The sequence below is a fragment of the Simochromis diagramma genome, unplaced genomic scaffold (assembly GCF_900408965.1).
Source record: "Simochromis diagramma unplaced genomic scaffold, fSimDia1.1 OVJJ01000205.1, whole genome shotgun sequence".
NCBI classification, from domain to species: Eukaryota; Metazoa; Chordata; class Actinopteri; order Cichliformes; family Cichlidae; genus Simochromis; species Simochromis diagramma.
This window is the reverse complement of record NW_024386782.1, coordinates 3,179,755-3,199,864: the sequence shown is the minus strand read 5'-3', so window position 1 is coordinate 3,199,864 and position 20,110 is coordinate 3,179,755. Positions and strand designations below refer to the sequence as shown.

At 38.6% G+C, this 20,110-nt stretch overlaps 3 protein-coding genes across 5 annotated transcripts; all 3 read left to right on the top strand.

The window, feature by feature from the left end:
- Positions 1-46: 46 nt before the first annotated feature.
- Positions 47-4,327, top strand: yipf1 (Yip1 domain family, member 1). 2 transcript variants are annotated; one of them, XM_040016579.1, is made up of 10 exons: positions 47-162; positions 340-485; positions 601-755; positions 838-918; positions 1,019-1,106; positions 1,266-1,382; positions 2,180-2,346; positions 2,525-2,707; positions 3,320-3,399; positions 3,697-4,327. In XM_040016579.1, exons 2-9 carry the CDS (start codon positions 452-454, stop codon positions 3,377-3,379), a joined length of 885 nt encoding a protein of 294 aa, XP_039872513.1. In that variant the 5' UTR covers positions 47-162; positions 340-451; the 3' UTR covers positions 3,380-3,399; positions 3,697-4,327. The 2 variants fall into 2 exon arrangements, with proteins under 2 accessions (XP_039872513.1, XP_039872521.1); XM_040016587.1 differs by having other exon boundaries at positions 63-162; positions 377-485.
- Positions 4,328-4,441: 114 nt separating this feature from the next.
- Positions 4,442-6,460, top strand: zgc:113691 (uncharacterized protein LOC503529 homolog). The gene has a single exon (XM_040016596.1). The coding sequence runs from the start codon at positions 5,419-5,421 to the stop codon at positions 6,175-6,177; it is 759 nt and encodes a 252-aa protein (XP_039872530.1). The 5' UTR covers positions 4,442-5,418; the 3' UTR covers positions 6,178-6,460.
- Positions 6,461-6,594: 134 nt separating this feature from the next.
- On the top strand, positions 6,595-19,536 carry ndc1 (NDC1 transmembrane nucleoporin). Of its 2 annotated transcripts, XM_040016507.1 has the most exons (19): positions 6,595-6,706; positions 9,084-9,204; positions 9,287-9,388; positions 9,911-10,085; positions 10,173-10,299; positions 12,398-12,506; positions 14,529-14,580; positions 14,700-14,832; positions 15,439-15,531; positions 15,630-15,711; positions 15,996-16,157; positions 16,280-16,531; positions 16,767-16,879; positions 17,281-17,331; positions 17,894-17,957; positions 18,049-18,149; positions 18,381-18,541; positions 18,646-18,746; positions 18,873-19,536. In XM_040016507.1, exons 1-18 carry the CDS (start codon positions 6,668-6,670, stop codon positions 18,707-18,709), a joined length of 2,001 nt encoding a protein of 666 aa, XP_039872441.1. In that variant the 5' UTR covers positions 6,595-6,667; the 3' UTR covers positions 18,710-18,746; positions 18,873-19,536. The 2 variants fall into 2 exon arrangements, with proteins under 2 accessions (XP_039872441.1, XP_039872431.1); XM_040016497.1 differs by having other exon boundaries at positions 18,646-19,536.
- The last annotated feature ends 574 nt before the right edge of the window (positions 19,537-20,110 follow it).

Here is a 20,110-nt window from a genome sequence, read left to right as displayed (position 1 = left end):
GATCTCACCAAGTAGTAGTTTAAATTAACAAAAATCCAAACCCTTATTTTGAAAATGTTTAGGAAGAAGTCCTGTTTACATCCTTGATCTAGCCTGCTCCCGGAAGTGCCAACGTATACGACAGAAATTAAGTGATTTTTATGGGTTTGGAAGGATAATTTGGTAATTGATTTTCCAAAGATGATAGCTAAAACATATTTTAAAAAGACTGATACTTTTAATGGTTGTTTTTCTGTATAATCAGATTTTACATAGTTGTCAAAGTTGATGATCTGCTAAGTAAGAACTTGGTAGCTAACTCAGCTAACTCATAACGTCTTTTTCCTTTATTGGTTATAGTGTGCGAAGTCTTAATCATTCTCCATATCTTCCTGAGGTTAAGTTGTTGCTCTTGTGTGACAATTAATTTCCTGTGCGTTTGAGACGGACTTCGCTCTTCGAATCTTTATAAATGGCGTCGAAAAATGATCCGTTTCAATTTCAGGGTGAGTGTCAATCTTCCACTGTGTTATGGAAATGTATTTGTTTATTTTTGTGAAAACTTTAAACTCACAAGAAGCGATCGTTGACATTTTGCATTAATCCATGTCAACTAACTAGAATTTGACGAAGCTGGCGATCTGTTGGAAGCCAACAGAGATGCAACTACCATCAGCATCGATGATGAAGATGTGAAGCTTAAGCAAAGCACTGCGACTGGTTTCTCCACTGAAGCTGATACTGAGGATCCACTTGCCAATGATGACCAGGCAGAGGTTAGGACAAGCCTTTGAATTTAATATATTTTATTAACTTTTAAGATTTAATTTAATTTTTCACCAAATCCTTGAATTTAAGCTTCTCTCAGGGCAAAAGAAAAGTCCCTCTTTTTGGTCTTTTGAGTACTACCAAAGGTTCTTTGACATCGAGACCCATCATGTAAGTTTTTTTTTTTCTAATGTATCCACTGACTTTTTGGTACCATTTTTGCTAGGTCTCATCAGATTCCATATTTAGTGGTTTCTAATATTTCTTTCAGGTAAAGGATAGGATAATTGGATCAATGATGCCATGGCCCAGAAAGAACTTTATTAATGTCTACCTCCGTAGAAATCCTGATCTCTATGGTTAGCTCTTCATAGTTTTAACAGATATGTCTCAATCAGATTTTTTTTGTATGACACTAGGTGTATTGTTCTTTGATGTTGTATTCTATTGGTAAATGCTATTTTCATGGAAACCCCCAATAAGGAAACAACTTACATGTGTGTAACAACTGCTTTTAGGACCGTTCTGGATTTGCACCACTCTTGTGTTTGCCACCGCCATAAGTGGAAACATATCCAACTTTTTGGCCCACCAAGGCGATCGGGACTACAAATATACCCCAGAGTTTCGAAAAGGTTTGCTCCTCTTCACTCTCATATAGGGCTTTGCAATATGACCAAAATCTCATATCCCGATATAAGACATTTATCGTCCCGATATAAATCACAAAAATTTTACATTTTCTGAAAATTCTGTGAATCTTGGGGAGCTCGACTTGCATGAAGTGTTTCCAGCTGGGCGTCCTTTACCTGGAGTCGAGTGTTTTAACCAATGCATGAAACGATACATTTTTAGACATAAGTTGTAACGGCCGCCGTTTTATTTGTGAGTATTTATTACACGGCGTCTTCTAACATTTGAGTCCATGGTTTATTTTTTTTAGCGCCTGACTCCTCTTTTTTGCTTCTCATCCGTAAATACTCTGCATACTCGTTCACGTGATTCAGTTTATTTTGAAAAGTCTCAACAGGATCTTGAGCTTTATTGTGAAAGGTTTATGTGGAAAATAAAAGAGCGGACAAGCGATGGTTTTATCATCGTTGTTGCTAACGACAACGCATACAAACAGGCCAGTAGTGTGGTTATATTAAATATGAGAGAAAGAGAGAACTTTAAGAAATTAATATAGCCACTATAGTGACCATCAAAACCATCAATGATCAAAGCGATGAAAAAACATTGCCATAAACAGTTTATTTTGCGACACCACAAAACAAACAATAGCGTAAAATGAAACGATAGACGTTTGTTTTTATATCGTCACCCGATATATATCGTTATATCGAACAGCCCTACTCTAATACACGTTTACATTAAATATGGGAGGGAAACAGCCATTTCACACTGAGTTTTGATTCTTTATGTTTTCCAGTAACCATTGCTGCAACAATAATCTTCAGCTATGCTTGGTTAGTGCCTCTTGCCGTCTGGGGTTTTCTGCTATGGAGAAACAATAAAATGGTGAACTTGGTGTCATATGCCTTTATGGAGATTGTCTGTGTGTACGGCTATTCTCTTTCAATATATATACCTGCAGTGGTAAGAAATTTTGTTTTTTTGTTTTGTCTTGTGTTTTGTTTATTCATTTTAAACTAGTAGTAACAAATGAAGCACTATACTAAGTTTTAGGCATTTATATAACCCCCTAAAAGCAGATACATATTTAATTACATGATTTGCTGGTTTCTAGTTTTTTAACTTTATTTTCTTAATCAAGGTTCTGTGGATTCTCCCCTTTAACTGGCTGAGTTGGTGCACCATTGTGGTGGCACTCTGCCTCTCTGGCTCAGTACTGGTTTTGACTTTCTGGCCTGCAGTCAGAGATGACCACCCCAGAGTTATGATAGCATTCCTGTCTGTGATTGTGTTGCTCAACATCCTGCTGGCTGTTGGTTGTAAGGTAAATATGGCTACTTTTGATATTTAATGACAAAATAGTATTTGTGCTAATCCATCTATTTCATAACGCTTATCCATCTGGATTTAGATAACAATGATTGACTCTTTCTAATTTATCCTCTGTGATGTCAGCATGGCCTAGTTTTGAACCCACCTCTCCATTCGCCATTCGCAGATCCGATCACTTACACTGATATTTTGGCATTTGACTCCTCTGTGGGTTTTTGGGAAACAAATATGCTTTATAGTGTCAAGTTGAATCCCTCTGGGGAGATGCGTTTCAGCGGAAACTATGACTACATTACTACATGGTGTGAGAAAGGGCTGCTAGTAAACTTCCTATCATGAATACTGTCCGGTCCTCAGGGATATCATATGTCCCACCACACTGAAGTAATTAGTCTACAAACTAAGCCATGTCTGAACGCTTAACAAGATGAATGGCTTCCAGAAATCCTGTATTCTTTTCTCTACCCCTGAACATTTGCTTCACACTTACTCACAGTTTGGATTTCGTGCTTACCAGTTTCTCATAACATGTCTTTGCCCTGCCAGTACTCCTTTGCACAAGTTCTTTGACACTTTTTTTACTCATTTGGGTTTTCTTTTGCAGGCCTACTTTTTTACTATTCCAGGGAACAAGACGGTAAAGCCAACAAATTCGACGACATGAAAGACTTGCATTGTCTCGAGGTACCAATAGTGACACAGAAGCTTTTTAAGCTTTTACATATACACTGAAAATCTGATATGTATTTATAATATGTATCTACATTGTGTTTATTTCATTTGTTGTTTGCATATTTACACTCAGTAGTGTCACAAAGGAGGACTTTAATACATTATTGACCCATTTTTGGAGCTTTGGCTCACATGTGTGTCACTTTGACCTACTAAATCTGACACAGGACTTCCTGTACATGATTTTGCCGTGCCAAGGCAAGTGTTATCCCCTTTTTTGTCTTTTTCTTTTTTTCTTTGAAATTGCAGGCTCTCATGTTGCCTTATTAGAGAGAATCAAGTTGCTGTGCTGATGAAGTCATGCAACGTCTGAATTTCACCTGAACTCGTACATCCGGTCTTAACACCTTAACCCCTGTATCCTGAGTGCGTGTTTGGATCAGCTGTGTGACATCTGAAAATGCACAATAATAGCAAGCGTGTGGGTTTTGTTTTCTTTTTACGGGTGCTGGATTCTAAACTTTATGCATATAAATGGAGTATGGTTTAAAACAACAAAAACTGTATATTTTAGTATGACCTTTATACTTAAGTTACATTTTTAAATATTTCTATAACAACACATTTCATAACTGGTGACAGCATCGATGGCATGTATTTTTATATTCCTATAATGGGAAATGAATCATTTGTAAACAGAATTTTCTGTGTAAACAATTATACATATGGTGTGTTAACCAACGACTAGCGTTATTACACTTGGAGCTGTTGTACGTTACTCTTAAGTTTCTACAAGTCCACCCAACTAATGCCAAAGAGCTGTGCTAAACTTTTAAATGGTCATGTAAGTGTTTCTGGAATTAATTTGGTAATGTTTTTGATCGGAAGTGTGGAATTTATTGATTCATGGAGAAAAATAAAACATGGTTATTGTGGGAAATGCTGTATTTGAATGTCATTGTTTTATATTTCTAGTTCATTGCAGATCTTTAACACAAACTGAGACAGGTTTCCTTATATTATATAACATAAGTAGTTGCCTAATTGTTTCTTGTCATGCCTGCAGAAAATTGATATCCATCCCAGGTGTCATAGGTCAAAAGTTAATATTAATTAAATACTAAATCTCATATAGTGCTTTTCTACTCAACTTGAGCACTTTATGCAACATATCTAATTCACCCATTCACACATTCATACAAGCACTTTTTTGTATGTCTAAGTGCTTTCTATCTAACAGTCATACTCTGAACTCTGGGTGGTTGCATTGGATGAATGCTTAAAATACTTCATGTGATTCTTCATTTTAGGCAGCCTTGAGTCACCCCGGCTTTCACGTCCATGTGCAACGTGACTTATTTCTTTGGGTTTCTAACTACTTTGTTTTCCAATACATGTCAACAATTGGACATTTTAAATATTTAAAGAAGAGATTGTAACTAATAGGTATAAGATGAACATTTCAAAGAGATTAACTTTAAAAGTGAGCTGCTGCTACCGTTTTCCAGCTCATCCATCTAAACTGTCACGTGGTCGAGCAAACCGATAGAATCTGCCGTATCACCGTTTGGATTCGCAGATCACCCGCAGTGGAAAATCTCACAGTATATATCCAAAGCTGACCACATGCAGGCACACGGTGTGTGGTCAGCACTTTACATTCAGTGAACCTACGTAAAGACTATGCTTAATATTTCCACTAATTAAGTAGAGCTACTTTTTTTTGATTAATTAACAAAACAGAAAAAAGTGTCACTTGAACCTTTGTCAAAGGGATGGTGGCGTCCTAATTAATGGTCATTCTAGCCCCAGCTTTGAGTTACACAGGAGCTGCCTGTCAAACAGGTAACCCTATTGGAGGAATGTCACCTGCCTCAGTCTCAGAAGTCTAGACAGCTGCACATACTTGTAGATTTATCAGCACAACACAGGAGGACTTGATTTGCTATTTGTTCTCATTTTTGGGGAATGCCTTAATTATTTTTTATAGCTATAGACATATATATTGTGACTTGAAGACCTTTCCATAGGATGGCCACTTCAAATGGCAAAGGTGAAAAAGTGTCCAAATTTGAGATGCTGAAACTTTTGGAGAAATGCAGGAAAGAAAGGGATGATGCCATGCACAAAGAAAGCGTTCTCAGAGAGAAGCTCAGGCAGTATGAGTCAAGGATGCGTTCAACAGAGGCTATGAAACAGAAACTGAAGACTCTGGCTCTGGACAACAGGGAGCTGAGGAAACAGGTGAAGGCTCTTCGTACTGAAATTGGACTTGAGTGCAGCCCTAAGTTCAATGGAAAGACCACCAAGGACATAATCAATGACTTGCATGAAAAAGAACGTGAGTGCAACTCCCTGGTGGAAAAGGCTGGAAAACTGAGTCTGACCATTGATGGCTTGACCTCAGAGTTGGCAAATACAGTCACCTCTAAAACACTTTTAGAGGATCAAGTACAGTCATTACAGCAAAATCTCAAGGATATGACAAATAACCAGCGTCGTCTGCTTAAGTTGTGGGAAGACAAGAAGTCCCAGAGGGAACAGCTTGCCCTCCCTGCAATAATACAGAAACCTGGACTTAAGCCACCCGTACATAAAGCAGTTCAAACCGACATGTCCATCAGTTCCGCCCAAAAGCTTCCAGCCAATGCTTTTGAGATAAAGCCATTTTCACGGGACAGTGACAAAAATACTGTTTTGGATAAACACAGTTTCCCATCTTACGGAAACGGCTATAGTCACGGAAAGAAAGCTTTCGTGCATGATGAAGCTAAAGGAATACAGAACTGACTTCACTGACAGCTACTGACTCTGCACTTGAGATGGCAACTAATTACTGGACTAATGTTACATAATGACTGAGAGTAAAATGAGACAATTTTAAAGCTGATTTATGTTCTTGTGTAATTCCATCTTGTGACAATGTTGTTTTAATAGCATTTGCATAATTTAAACGTAACCTGATTTTTAGGATCGGTGAAAGTCGACCTTTCAGGAAAACATTTGTAAGCTGAGCTTAATGTAATGATGACATTTAACGTAGTGTACGTGTGCCAGTCAGTGTGAATTTATATGTACAATATTTAGTTCAAGACCCAACGTTAAATCCATATACTGAATGAATATGAAACGCTGGCAGCAGGCAGGAAGATGGACAGCTTTTAATCGGGGTCCTTCAGAGGTCCTTTGAATGCATGTGGCGCGATATGGGAAACTGAGGCGTAAATAGTTTTGATTGTCGTTTTCTTCTCAAAGAGAGGCATAAATTTATCTAAACAACATGTTTTCTGCAGAGCAGAGTTGCTGGTTTATCCGCAAGGTGAGTGTTTTTCTTCTGACACCAGATGGCTATTTAGAAAGTGATTTTTCGTGTCTCCTAGATTGCTAAACTTAGATCTGTTTATGCTAGCTTCTTTGAATGCAGCTAATGAACGTCTTCAGATTTTATTTATTTACAATTATCTTTAAAAGTGTTTACAGAAAGTTGAGAAACCGAGGTGCGAATGGAGGCTATTCAAATAAAAGAAAGAAACGCGAGCAAAGTAAAAGGGGAAAAAAGTGTCTTTACAAATGTGAAGTTAGTAACAACTATACAGATATGTAAGTTTCACACGTTAAACCCGACCGTTAAATAGCAACTTGAGTATAGCGTGTTTTCTGGTAGCAAAAACGCTAAGGAAAATTAACTTAGTGATTTTTTGTATTATTTGACTGAAATATGAAAATATTTGATTCACGCATGTTGTAAACATTAACGATAGGCATCTGGGGGCTCACACTGAAAGTATATAGGCCTCCGTAGTTTCTACCAAACAATGACAGAAAAAGAATTGCTGATGTTGAATTGAAATGTTTTCACTTATTTTAAATTTATGTTACATTGAATGAAGTGAAGATGTCGTGCCAAAAATTGACTAATGATGTTTCTCTTTCTTTTTTTCTTTTAAATGTATTTATTTATTGTAATGTCTGATATTTTGTTTTTATTGGAAAATAGGCTGTACTCAATAGGATTTATGAAGTCGTTATATATATGATAGAGAAATGACCTGTTTTTCATGTATCCTAATGACTCTGACTTATTGTACCTACAATGTGTTCTAGATTATAATCAATCCATTTTTTTTGCCACCTAAATATATTTATAGAGCTGTTATGTTACGTTTGTTGCATTTATCCGTCCCCCTTTTGACCGGATCTGGCTTGAAAAGGAAAAGTTTAATGTCAGTAATTTTTTTTTTTTTTAGCTGGGGAAAATAAAGAATATATAAAGTGACTTTGCCTAAAAATGATTTCAGCTTCTATCTTGTGGTAGGAGTATTGTTTCCTATTCAAACTGATTTGATGTCTTTCATGCAAGATATGTCTGACAGATTATTGGACAATAAGTGATCTACTACAGTTTAAAGCGCTTTGGGTGCCTTGTTTATAATGGAGCACTGTAACGAAAAATAATTTCCCCTAGGGATCAGTAAAGTATTCTGATTCTGATTGAAAAGCGCTATATAAATGCAATCCATTATTAAATATGAGTAACCTTTTTTTTTGGAAGTTACCAGTAATCACTTTTACCTCTAATGTAACAGTCATTCAAAACCACTTTTAAGTTCATACCTACCTTTTCCTATAAAACAAGCCTAAAGGGAAAAACAAACAAACAAACAAAAACAAACCAGCTACCTATATTCAACAGAAGCCACTTCATTGCATTATTAGCAAGACAAAAACTAAATTTTGAACATAACACCTTTAACGAGGCATTAACAGTTCCACATGGGTATCACTGTTTGAGAAAATTGAATTGCAATGCAATATTGGGAATGTTTGCATCTTGGTTTCAGAATTTTACACCCCAGAAGATATTGTTTTAAATTACATGCTCTCTGGAGATTTCCTTTACAACCTGATTAGCACAGAATGAATGTGAAATTTAAGTAAGACAATTTAAAAAAAGAAAAAAAAGACCTTTTCATATGGATTCAAATTTCTTTTTTTATAGCGTTGAATCAAGTGGTTATTCTTTCCCAATACTTGGTGATCAATAATAATGATGATAATAATAATAGTAATAATACATGTTATTTGAGGCCACCTTTCAGAAACCCAAGGTCACCTTACAAAAGAGAAAAATTATTAAAAGTAGTAAAAGTCATAAAATGCATAAAATAAGTTAAAATTGCAAAACAGAACTTGACAACAGATAAAATCAGCACTAAAGCGAATAAGCCAGTTTGAACAGATGTGTTTTGAGCTGTGACTTAAATGCGGGAAGAGAGTCCCAGAGCCAAGGAACAAAGCCACCATTAAAGGCTCTGTTCCCCATAAGACATGCGGGCGGAACAGTAAGATGAATAGCAGATGAGGATCTGAGAGGGCGGGAAAGTGGTGATATGAAACGGGTCACACAAATAGGAAGGAGCAGATACACTTGTATGTGAGAAGTAAGATTTTAAAGTTTATCCTGGCTTCTATGGCCAACCAGTGAAGCTGCTGAAGAACTGGGGTAATATGAGCTCTTGACGGAATACGAGTTATGACCCGAGCTGCAGAATTTTGAAGAAGTTGGAGTTGATGAAGGGACCTTTTAGGGAGACCAAATAAGAGGGAATTGCAGTAATCAATATGAGACGTAATAAGACTATGGACAAGGATGGACTATATAATGTCTATAATGTAATAATGACTGCTCTGTTCAGGTAATTTGTTGGAGAGCTGCAGCCAGTATTGCTTGGGCTGTACTGTTGTTGCCACCCAGCACAGCAATTTTTGTGTTCCTCAGCAAGTTCAGTGTTCTCCACCCCATCCAGACCATATCAGGTGAGTCACCACGCTGCATTTTAAGATTACTCAGAGCTGTGTATGAAGCTTACCTTACACTTTTTTTTTTTTTAAATTCCAGAATGCTTCTCCATGCTAACAAGTGCAACTGCCATCTTCTCTTTCATCCTGCTGTGTGGAGTGATCATCATGGTTGGTTTCTTGAACTTTGAGTATTACACAGGTGAGTCACAGAGCACTGCAAAACTTCCCTAAAGATTTTATTTACTACTAACATGTTACGTGGATAGATCATATGTACATTTTCATTAGTGAAGCTGGAATTAATGTCACCAGTTCAGTGTTATGGTAGAGCTTATAATAAATAAAATGCTATCATTAGTTTAACAGAATTAAGTAATTTGATTGTGGACTAATGTTGTCTGTTAAATAGGGAATAGTTTGTTGAATGACACCACAACATGAAAAACACACAATCCTTCTCCCTTGGATAAAAAGATTAGTGTTATGTTTTTCTTTAAATTGTATAATAAAACAAAATGAAAGTAAAATGAGTTAAGTTTTACTTTCTTTTCAGGACGACTAAAATACCTGATTGTTTAGTACTGGTTCAACACATCCATGGGGCCAGCTATTACTTTAATAAGCTTTACTCAGGTTTTAAATGATAAGATAATATAATGGGTACTCCACTAAAAAATTGTCTATTATGTAACTTCTTTGTTGTTACTGTTTTTTCTTTCAGTCATTCCAACTATTGCATGCTCGAAAATCGCGCTCTTTGGTCAGCTTCTCCACCCTCGACAGCTTGTCAACTCCCTGGTCCACTGCATCATGGGAATGATTGTGGCTTGGTGTTCTGCCGTTACCATTGGATTTAGATACGAAACTCTTGGCCACCCGTGTGCACAGACCGATGGGTAAGTGACTACCATACTAAGCTTTGGTGGTGAGCTTTAAACGTTTCTTCCAGTTTAACTGCCTTCATTTATTTGCAACCCTGACAGTTATCATCAGATGTGTCTGAATGAATATCATCTCATCCTTCTGCTGGGTGGAGCTTTTGTTGGATTCTCTCACAGTCTGCTGGGTGTGATCCACAACATGAACTATGTCTCCTTCCATACTGTTCAGGTAAACGGTGGACTTTAAAATGTTCTTTGTTTATCTGTGATTCTGCCTCACATGTGACAGTGAATCAAAATTAGCATCCTGACTGCGAATAGCTCCAACATATTTTTCTGAGACAAAACAAGTAAATGAGGTGGCTGTAGCTCAGGAGGTAGAGCTGGGGTCCGTTCTTCGTACCTCGCTTACTACGTCCAAGATCAAATGACACATCCAAGATCAAATCATCACGCTAACTTTGAGCTCGCTATTCCGGTTCTCCGAACACACCTGTTGTTGACGATTAGTATAGCTGGATGAAGTAATGTGAGATCACTGGGTGGCTTAACAGGGGCTATGCATCGATAGTAGAAACATTGATCGGCAACCCTTTGATTGGTCGGCGAAAATGTCGAAGGAGCGCGCTCAGTATTTTATGGCAGCAGAGCAAGAACTCTTGAGTGAGGGATTTCAGGAGTTTCAGAGTTTAATTAAAACGCAAGGGAACACTGCAAAGGCTGCAAAAGCAAGGAGAGAGGGCTGGCAGAAAGTTGCTGACAAATTAAACTAGTAAGTAATTTAATAATATTAATAATAATAATAATAATGGATTGGATTTATATAGCGCTTTTCAAGGCACCCAAAGCGCTTTACAATACCACTATTCATTCACTCTCACATTCACACACTGGTGGAGGCAAGCTACGGTTGTAGCCACAGCTGCCCTAGGGCAGTCTGACAGAAGCGAGGCTGCCATATCGCGCCATCGGCCCCTCTGGCCAACACCAGTAGGCGGTAGGGTAAATTTATTATATTATATTACATTATATCCTCTTTCACATTAGAGCCACAACAGGACCCACTAGAACATGGGAACAAGTAAAAGTGAAATATAAGAATATTCTACAGAATGGTAATATTTATCACTTATATTGCTTTTAGTCTCTTGAAAAGAGACCCTGAAATAATCTGTTTGTTTGTTTATAACAGCAACCAAGAAAAGGGCAGAGCAAAAAAAGACAGGTGGTGGTCCTGCACCCCCTCGTCAACAAGTTGGTTAAGTAAATAATACCCTCACGGGAAAATCGATATCTCTCTATGAGCACACTGTTGCGCTGAGCTAAAGGATCCTGTCTATCCCGCAATATACGCTGAATTCTGAATACTCTCCTTATCAATCTTACACCTTCCGCAATGGGCTGCTCGCGTAAACGGACAGGACATGGTTGCGACAGGCTTCCCAAATCCACCTTCGCTTTTATAGCCGTGGTCTCTCATCTTGCTTACATGAAGTAATTTACTATTACTACTCTGAACTGTGAATTACATCTGAAATAATCAAATACATCAAATGGAATGATTAATAGTACATTTCCCTTTTTTTAGGAAATGACATGTATGTATCTGTATGAAATCAATAAAAGGATCAAGTTCTGCATTATCTTTAGTTACATTGATAATATTTATTTATGGTAAAACAGTGGTAAAATATCGCTGTTGCTTTCGTATACATGAAGCGGACATACCTGAGTGGCCGCGATCTAATCTTGTTTACATAAAGTAAGCCTGCTCCCGAGCAGGTTTACGCTTACGGATCTGTTGCTATGACAGCAAGTCCCGTATGAGCTTCGGGGAACCGAACGATTCAGGATCACGCGAAATCGTCAACAATCAAATCCAGCTAACTTACTTAGCGAGGTACGAAGAACGGACCCCTGGTCACCTACTGATCCGAACGTTGGAGGTTCGATCCCTGGCTCCTCCAGTCTGCATGCCAAGTATCCTTGGGCAAGATACTAACCCCAAGTTGCTCTCCGATGCATCCATCGGAGTATGAATGTGTGTGAATGTGGTTAGATAGCACTCAGTTTGGGGTCAGTGCTTGTGAGAATGGGTGTGACTGGGTGAATGTGGCATGTTGTATAGAGCGCTTTGAGTACTCCTGGAGAGTAGAAAAGCGCTATACGAGAATCAGTCCATTTACCATTAAATCCCCCCCCCCCCCCCCCCCCCCCCCCAAAAAAAATAAATAAATAAATAAATAAAATAAATAAATTTAAAAACAGTTGCAGCTGTCTAGTGTGAGTTAATATTTGTTGTTCATGTTCACATATTATTTCCCCAGCAATACAAATACCTTCGCTTCAAGGGATCTCTTCCTTTGGTGGTTAGGTGCAGTGCCACTCAGGCACTTTACTCTGTCAGGAACTTCATCGTTGTTTATTACTTTTTGGGTAAGTAACTTCCTTATTAATTAAAATACCATTAATGAAGCTTCACCCTCTCTATCTCTATATACAGTGGCTTGCAAAAGTATTCGGCCCCCTTGAACTTTTCCACATTTTGTCACATTACAGCTACAAATAAGAATAAATTTTATTGGAATTCCACATGAAAGACCAACACAAAGTGGTGTACACGTGAGAAGTGGAACGAAAATCATACATGATTCCAAACATTTTTTACAAATAAATAACTGCAAAGTGGAGTGTGTGTAATTATTCAGCCCCCTGAGTCAATACTTTGTAGAACCACCTTTTGCTGCAATTACAGCTGCCAGTCTTTTAGGGCCTGTCTCTACCAGCTTTGCACATCTAGAAACTGAAATCCTTGCCCATTCTTCTTTGCAAAACAGCTCCAGCTCAGTCAGATTAGATGGACAGCGTTTGTGAACAGCAGTTTTCAGATCTTGCCACAGATTCTCGATTGGATTTAGATCTGGACTTTGACTGGGCCAGTCTAACACATGGATATGTTTTGTTTTAAACCATTCCATTGTTGCCCTGGCTTTATGTTTAGGGTCGTTGTCCTGCTGGAAGGTGAACCTCTGCCCCAGTCTCAAGTCTTTTGAAGACTCCAAGAGGTTTCCTTCCAAGATTGCCCTGTATTTGGCTCCATCCATCTTCCCATCAACTCTGACCAGCTTCCCTGTCCCTGCTGAAGAGAAGCATCCCCAGAGCATGATGCTGCCACCACCATATTTGACAGTGGGGATGGTGTGTTCAGAGTGATGTGCAGTGTTAGTTTTCCGCCACACATAGCGTTTTGCATTTTGGCCAAAAAGTTCCATTTTGGTCTCATCTGACCAGAGCACCTTCTTCCACATGTTTACTGTGTCCCCCACATGGCTTGTGGCAAACTGCAAACGGGACTTCTTATGGTTTTCTGTTAACAATGGCTTTCTTCTTGCCGCTCTTCCATAAAGGCCAACTTTGTGCAGTGCACCACTAATAGTTGTCCTATGGACAGATTCCCCCACCTGAGCTGTAGATCTCTGCAGCTCGTCCAGAGTCACCATGGGCCTCTTGGCTGCATTTCTGATCAGCGCTCTCCTTGTTCGGCCTGTGAGTTTAGGTGTCCTTGTCTTGGTAGGTTTACAGTTGTGCCATACTCCTTCCATTTCTCTGAATGATCGCTTGAACAGTGCTCTGTGGGATGTTCAAGGCTTGGGAAATCTGTTTGTAGCCTAAACCTGCTTTAAATTTCTCAAAAACTTTATCCCTGACCTGTCTGGTGTCTAAATCCAATCGAGACTCTTTGGCAAGATCTGAAAACTGCTGTTCACAAACGCTGTCCATCTAATCTGACTGAGCTGGAGCTGTTTTGCAAAGAAGAATGGGCAAGAATTTCAGTCTCTAGCTGTGCAAAGCTGGTAGACACATACCCTAAAAGACTGGCAGCTGTAATTGCAGCAAAAAGTGGTTCTACAAAATATTGACTCAGGGGGCTGAATAATTACGCACACCCCACTATAGATAGTGTTGTGGAAATTTTAATTACCAAAGCCTGCAGACACGATGAGTTGTAACAACACCTTTATTTCAGCTATCTCATGCATAAGGAGGGACGTCAGTCAGGGGGCACTGAAAGTCGTCTCTGACAATGAACAGTTCAGGTCCTTTTTATACACAGTCACAGAACAAAAGGCTTTTATGGTTGCAGTTCACACCTTGGCTCTAAACAGACAGACTCTATCACCTGTGTGAATCTTCCCCACTCTGGGGTCAAGCCTTCCTGTGTGAGCTTCCGCATCCTGGGAGACATTCACCAGTTTCTCACCGTCTGTTTCCCAGCGTGAATGAGGTGTGAACCAGACATACTAAACTAAGTAACATGAAAGCAAGACAATACATTACAGGACAATACACTAAAGAGAAATCCCACAACAATAGATACATAGATATAGATTGTCTGGATTTTGGCTTTCTCTGCACAGCATACTGGAAGTGTTCATTATTTAAATTTAATATCAACAGGGTACATTCCAAGAACATGGATCTGTAAAACACTGAATCTTCACTTGGGCAGGTTAGTGTTAGATCATATATGATTTATTAAAAATACTTAGCAATGCTTTTTGCCTGATCAGTAGCTCGCCTCGTGCAAAACACTGCATTATCATAGTTATGTGTGATCTACCCTTCCAGCTCTGCCCACCCTCTTGACAGCATAGCTGGATTGCTGGACCTCTCCCTCCTCTACCACCTCTGGATCAGTGCCACCTTTCTCCTCTTCACTTGGTACATCATGCTGCTGCTCTTTAGGATTTTTCTCACTGAGGTATGTATCAGTTAAAGGCGAAATTTAGATCTCTAAATATTTTAAAACCAATTGTGCTGTTCAGTATATTAAGTATCATTAACAAGTCATCGAGGGAAGGTTGTTTCTTCCTGTTTTAATACTGTGATAATTACATTTCCTAAATAAAATAAATCCTATCTTGAGTCCAGTTCCTCTAGGAGCTATTGACCTATTTCAAAATTGCCATTTATTCACAAACTGTTTTTTTTGTTTAGTTTTTTTTTTTTTAAGTTGTCAATTTAGAGGTGTGTGTGTGTGTGTGTGTGTGTGTGTGTGTGTGTGTGTGTGTGTGTGTGTGTGTGTGTGTGTGTGTCATGTTATATATCCTTCTTTCATACAGAGGTTCTGCTGACCATTACAAAATGATTTTGGTCAGTGGAAAACAGTACATAGTAACCACAATAACATCCATAATCAAGACTACACAACTTCTATTTATATTTTTAATAACTTGGAAACACTAGGGGGCAGCAGTGTCAAGGCAATGGGTTTCTAAGGACTGAAAAGCATCTTGACTACAGTTTCTAATGAAAGATAATAAATAAATAATAAAATGAAATTAAACATAATACATTTCTTCTGTAGGAGTACAGTTTTCCTGTGCAGTCATCTTTTACTGAGGATGCAGACCATTGCCTTCCTAAAGTACTGACTGAAAAGCAGCCAATGCTATTAAAAGTAGGTACAAAACACATTTATATTCTTGCAAGCATATCCATTTTAGGTTAAACCCCACTGATCACCAAATTCTGGTGCTCTCTTTTCCCAAATTTCAGTTCCTAGCTTTGCAGGACTTGGCTCTGTTGTCTCAGCATTCTCCATTACGACGCTGTGAAGTCTTCAGTCTGAGTCAACCAGGTCTGATCATAGTTTCTTTGCACAAAAGAAGTTTTTATTATTTCTATAGCTGTATAGCCCATTCTTCTGATTGTGACATCAGGCATATAATATGTAGAGTTTGGTAATCAACTGTCAAGCTCCTTCTGACCTCACGTCAAACCTCAAGTTAAATCAATCACAAACATCAAACATGCAAGGCAGGAGCCATAGTTCTTTTGTAAGAATAAATCTTGACGTATGTCAGATATTCAGATTGTGCTTTTATCTAGCTCAGAATGTATTTCTTATTTATTTATTCCCAGGTGGACATCCTCATAACTGGAATGCTATCAGTAAAGAGTGCCTCTCTCTGCTGGCTGATCTTACCCAGAGACTTGTAGCCTATCATGACACTGTAGCAACCAATGGCAGGGCCAAATCACTGTCAAGTGGGAGTGAAAGGAAGACCTCTTCTGAAACATCAGGTACATTAGTATCACAGAAGTGGCTGTCCATGTCAGCCAACTGTATAACAGTATATTAACATAGTGTGAGTGTGTTTATGGCATTTATGTATATTTTAATTTTTTTGTAATCCTAACCTCAGGTACAGAAGATTTCATGAGTCCAAGGCCTACCGCTTTTATGAAAACTCCAGCTTCAGTCTTCGCTCGGTCCATTGCTGGAGGCCAGCAGAGCCCTCTAACAGCCCCATTCACCCCTGATCTGGACAGCCCCTTTATGTCTCCTGCACTGCGGCGTCTTGCTGCTCCTGTGGAGCAAGGCTCACCTTGGTACGGCACAGTGCAGAGCCCCCACATCATGAGGCGAGTGCCCAAACTCTGGTCCACATCCACAGGTGAGTAGGGAATAATGGGAGCCGTCAGGTCATTCAGATCGTACAACTGCAATAAAATGCAATGTTAGACAAAAGAGAGAATGTGTTGACTGGTACAGTTCCTTTTTTTTTATTTTTTTTTTTTTTATGATGGCATATTTGGGGGAAATGAAGTGATACTTTTTTACTTTGGTTGGTCTGATAGGTTGATCCATTTTTTGGGTACATTATAAGCTTTAACCTTCTGTTGATACAGATTCCCAGGTTAATGGCAGTCCCCCGCCATCACCAGCTTCAGTTCCCAGTGACAAGCAGGAACCCTCCAAACCAAGTTTTCTGGCTCAGTTCCTCCAGAACAGAAGAGAACAGGTACTAAAACCTTGTCTCAAAGCCAAATGATGATGTGTTTTTGGTCCTGCACTGTGCTTCTGACGTAAGGCTTTTCACACTTATTAATTCAGGAATAATATAACAGGAGTCAAGTGCTGTGGTCTACTTCAGCCAGCTTTTCTAGTTTTCCAAAAACCTACAGTCAGGGGTGGACAGATGTGAAAATTAACAGGGATATCACAAATTCAGATGTAAGGTTCTGGGAAATGTGCCAAATCGGGAGCCTGTTTATGGTTATTGTTAGAAGTGCGCTTTTACTTTAAGTCAGGGACTTGACCCAGGGTTAAGTGTGAAAAGCTAGTATTTGTGTTAGTCTGTCTTTTTTTTCTCTTTTTAAACTTTATCACCAAAACACTTCTACATTTAATTGTCTCATTTAGGTTAAAAATTTCTTGGCAAAGCGAGTGCTGATAGTGTATTTGTTTAACAAGGTAAGAACGTGTGGCATGTGCATGCTGTCTCCCTTAAACTTCTCCACACTGGGGGGGCTCTGGCATGCTCTTATCTGGCTTGGTAGAGTTTTGTCTTTTTTTTTTCTTTTTTTTTTTTTAAACAAATCTAGCGTTCTCATGTAGTAGCCATTACTAATTTATCTCCTGGTTCTGGACCTAATGGTGGAGGCATTACTAATGCATCTCTTTTCTATCCATCTTGCTCTTCCAGTGAGCATACTAATTACCTTTAGAGCTTGAATTAAGGGGTCATGTGACAATCAGTTTAGTGCTTGGAGTATATGCTTAGAGATTTCCTTTTTCTGATCACACAAAAATCTCACTACTTGCATTTCCCTGCTTCCTCTGTGTAGAAACTAATGTGGTTAGTCTACTTTCTGAGGTTTATGTATATTTCTTTTAACCACACTTGCATGCTGTAGTGCTGTAGTGTAGTCACACTAAGTGTGCCCCACTAACAACTTCCTAATTTAGCATTGTGAGTCTGCATCTGTTAATTTAAAGGGAAAAAACTCCTGCTAGCTAACATTGTGTGTTGCAGCTCCCAGAAGCCTCGAGTCAGGCTCTCTTTGCTGACAGTCAGGCCCACATCTGGGCTTTGGAAGGTAGGAAGAAACTGTGAATACTTACATTTGATTTGAATTCAATTTCCATCCCACATATTCATTTATTTTCTTTGATTTCCTTCCATTACAGGGCTGTCTTACCTTGTTCAAGCCTCATTCTCTGAAGATCAGTTTGGGGTTGTGCAGACTACATTACCCAGCATTCTCAGCTGCATGCTGGTCTTACAAGAGGTAAATTACAGTATATTATTTTACCTATTCTGGATATACTTGCTGGAGATTTTCTTGTGCTCCCTTAAAGTAGAAACAGAAGAACAGTAGAAACAACTGTTCTAATGGCTTTTCCATTAGGATAAGGAGACCATTTTTAATAGGGCCCAGTTCACTATAACGCAGGTTGATTAAGCACAATGACCATTTTAAGTAGTACATGTACAGGACAGTTGTACTTCTCTTCTGCAGGCTGTCGATCGACACTTCAAGCTGCCCCATGCCTCCAGTAAGCCTGTCAGGTCGACCAGCAGCATGGGAGACTCGACATACAAAACGCTGCGCTTTGCTCTCAGGGCCACACTAAAGATTGCCATCTACAGGATAACAACCACATTTGGTGATCACTTAAAGTAAGGCTGCTTACAATTTAAAATCTGAGTAGTATTTTGTGTGATTAAGAAAGAAAACTGCATGCTGAGTATCATAACCCTTGGTGTTTTTGTTTGATCCTCAGTGCTGTTCAGCTGTCTGCAGAGCATCGGAAAAGATTGCAGCAGTTTCTGGAGTACAAGGAGTAATGTATTTGACGCTGGCCGTGCCTTGAGATTCTTATCGGTGTGATTTTTTGTGCATAAAGATGTCAACAAATGAAAGGCCATGATAGTGCCTCTTTTAATATTTATGTCTGCACTATACCGTGGGATTATATTTGATGGTTGAGATCACATCTCTCACATGCAGGAAGGAGCAGGAAGCCAAACAGACAGACTGAAACGGGTTGAAGGACTGTTATCTCTTGTGTTTAGGAAATATTAATCTACCCTACAGTGTAAGAGGCTCAAAATAAATAAATAAAAATTTTTCCTCACAAGGAAACGTGAGAAATTCATATATGACGTTTGTTGATTGGGGAAGAGATACAAAGGGCTCTCTGTGCATCATCATCTTTGGATTTCATATTTCAGCTGCTGTCCTCTTGAGTAATATTTTTGGTGTTGAAAAGAGATGGCATGAGGGCTAACAAAGAAGCTGTCTTTGTTTTGTAATGAGCTTTTTTTTTTTTTTTGGCTTCACGGGTGTCTGAAATGGATCCTGAACATGTATTTTCATAGATCTGGTTTTGAGTCTAATCACCTGCCTAGAAGAACTGATCATCTGTCTGTATCAGCTCAGCAAAATACATTTTCAAATTAGACACCAGCTTTTGTACATGTTACCAGTTTGTATGATTTGTTTGTTTGTTTTTTGTTTTGTTTTGTTTTTTTTATTTTCATGATAAATGAGGTTATCATATGAGAGGAACAGGTTTGGTGCAGCAGGTTTTAAGCCTGGATAAATGTTGTCACTGCCAGAATTTAAGTTTCTGCTCAAAAAACTGTTTGAATAAAAACACGTGAAGATCTTTTCTCTGGTTTGGAGAAATGTGTGCTTGTCACAGGCGTAAGACGGAGGAGGCAATTGAAAGGAAAGACCATGCCAAAGTTGTCAAATATATGATGAACAAAAAGCGTAGGAGTGGAGACTTCAATCAATGCTTTCTGCTCAGGGCTACTTACCTCAGTACTGAACCCTCACACCAGAATCCCAAATTATACATTAGACAGCAGAGGGCTTTGATTGTTGTGCAAACTGGCTACATATGGAAGAAAAATGCAATTCCATTAATGTCTAAGTTGGTACTAATTTCAATAAACTTGAGTACAAAAGAGAGGAAGACACGCTACAATCAATCTATGAAAACAGGTTTTTATGGATTAAAAATTATATTTGGTTTTCATATGTATGTATTTTCAGTGATATCAACTTTAATAACAGGAAATTAAGTAGACATAGAATTATTTTCTCTTTTTTTTTGCTATCTGTTTTAAGTATATTTGACAACAGCATAAGAAAACTGGAAATTTTGTTATTGCTGTGCTACCCCAATATTTTTAGTGGCCACCCCTATGAAAAAGTTCTGGAGGCAGCCCTGGTCTGTA

What these genes read in the sequence shown, in the direction of transcription:
- yipf1 (XM_040016579.1), top strand. Translation starts at nt 452, where the DNA reads ATGGCGTCGAAAAATGATCCGTTTCAATTTCAGG. An exon ending in CCAATGATGACCAGGCAGAG is followed by an intron (nt 756 to 837) that starts GTTAGGACAAGC and finishes CTTGAATTTAAG; the next exon opens with CTTCTCTCAGGGCAAAAGAA. An exon ending in TAGAAATCCTGATCTCTATG is followed by an intron (nt 1,107 to 1,265) that starts GTTAGCTCTTCA and finishes AACTGCTTTTAG; the next exon opens with GACCGTTCTGGATTTGCACC.
- ndc1 (XM_040016507.1), top strand. Translation starts at nt 6,668, where the DNA reads ATGTTTTCTGCAGAGCAGAGTTGCTGGTTTATCCGCAAG. An exon ending in TCCAGAACAGAAGAGAACAG is followed by an intron (nt 16,880 to 17,280) that starts GTACTAAAACCT and finishes TGTCTCATTTAG; the next exon opens with GTTAAAAATTTCTTGGCAAA. An exon ending in CCACATCTGGGCTTTGGAAG is followed by an intron (nt 17,958 to 18,048) that starts GTAGGAAGAAAC and finishes CTTCCATTACAG; the next exon opens with GGCTGTCTTACCTTGTTCAA.
- zgc:113691 (XM_040016596.1), top strand. Translation starts at nt 5,419, where the DNA reads ATGGCCACTTCAAATGGCAAAGGTGAAAAAGTGTCCAAATTTGAGATG.